Raw genomic sequence first — 1,056 nt, forward strand, 5'->3', positions numbered from 1 at the left:
GCTGCTCTGGATCCCAGGTGAGGGAGGAAGATCAGGGACTTCCCTGAACAATTGTTATAGGAGTCCTGTGAGGCCCTGCTTGTCTCGTGTTCTTCTGGGGAGAATTGGCTTGTGGGTGATTGTGAGGGATGGAGGGGCCATCTGTGCCCTCCTGGGTCATGAGGCAGTCTGGGCTGGTATCTGAGAATTTACCTCCCCACATTATATCAGTGATTTTTCCTGGTACATTGGAGACATGAATGTTTGTAACTTTTTCTTGTCCTTTGTCCTTCTGCTTGCAGATGCCAGAGGGGCCATTGGGCTGACCCAGTCTCCATCCTCCCTGTCTGTGTCTCCAGGAGAGACTGTCAGCCTGTCCTGCAGGGCCAGTCAGAGCATTAGTAATAAAATACACTGGTACCAACAGCCCCCAGGCCAGGCTCCCAGGCTCCTCATTTACAGGGCTTCCAGCCTGCAGTCTGGGGTTCCTGCCCGCTTCAGTGGCAGTGGCTCTGGGACAGATTTCTCTCTGACCATCCGTGGGGTGGAACCCGAGGACATGGCAGTCAGCAGGGTAACAGCTTTCTTCTCACAGTGCTTCAGCTCTGAACAAAAACCTGGCCAGGCAGCTGCAGAGGGAGCCCCCACTGTCCCAGGGGCTTCTCCTTCCCGCACAGCTGGGACAGGAGCAGCTTGTCTGAGCTGCCTCTCAGGGAGGTTTTTGGGTCTCACAGGAGGATGCTGGGATGGGGATGGTGCTGAGCTTGGTCTCTTCCCCAGCAACAATCATGGATTGACACAATTTTAGCTGTTAAATGTCACCCCAAAGTTGGGTTTGTCTTACTCACACCTGACCATACCTCCCCTTTCAAAATCCTCATCAACTGTTCTTAGAGCTTCGGCATGAAGCCCTGCAGGGCTGGGGAAGAGCTACTTAGGGGTCCAGGTGAGCCTGTGGTTAGAGCCAGAGAGGGAGTCAAGTAGAGCTGACTTCAGATCCAGCCTCTGACCCTTCCTAGCTTTGTTAGTGGTCAAGTCACTTAACCTTTATCTCAATTTTCTCATCTGAAGAATGGG

General features: G+C 53.1%; 1 gene segment (V, D, J or C); it reads left to right on the forward strand.

Annotated features, from left to right (window-relative positions):
* Positions 1 to 281: 281 nt before the first annotated feature.
* On the forward strand, positions 282 to 925 carry LOC123256713 (the record flags this gene model as incomplete). The annotated part of the segment is given in 2 exon segments: positions 282 to 553; positions 874 to 925. Coding segments are annotated over 2 exon segments (324 nt in total), but the record flags the coding sequence as incomplete, so codon positions are not given.
* Positions 926 to 1,056: the final 131 nt, after the last annotated feature.

The sequence above is a fragment of the Gracilinanus agilis genome, unplaced genomic scaffold (genome assembly GCF_016433145.1).
Source record: "Gracilinanus agilis isolate LMUSP501 unplaced genomic scaffold, AgileGrace unplaced_scaffold9428, whole genome shotgun sequence".
Taxonomy (NCBI): domain Eukaryota; kingdom Metazoa; phylum Chordata; class Mammalia; order Didelphimorphia; family Didelphidae; genus Gracilinanus; species Gracilinanus agilis.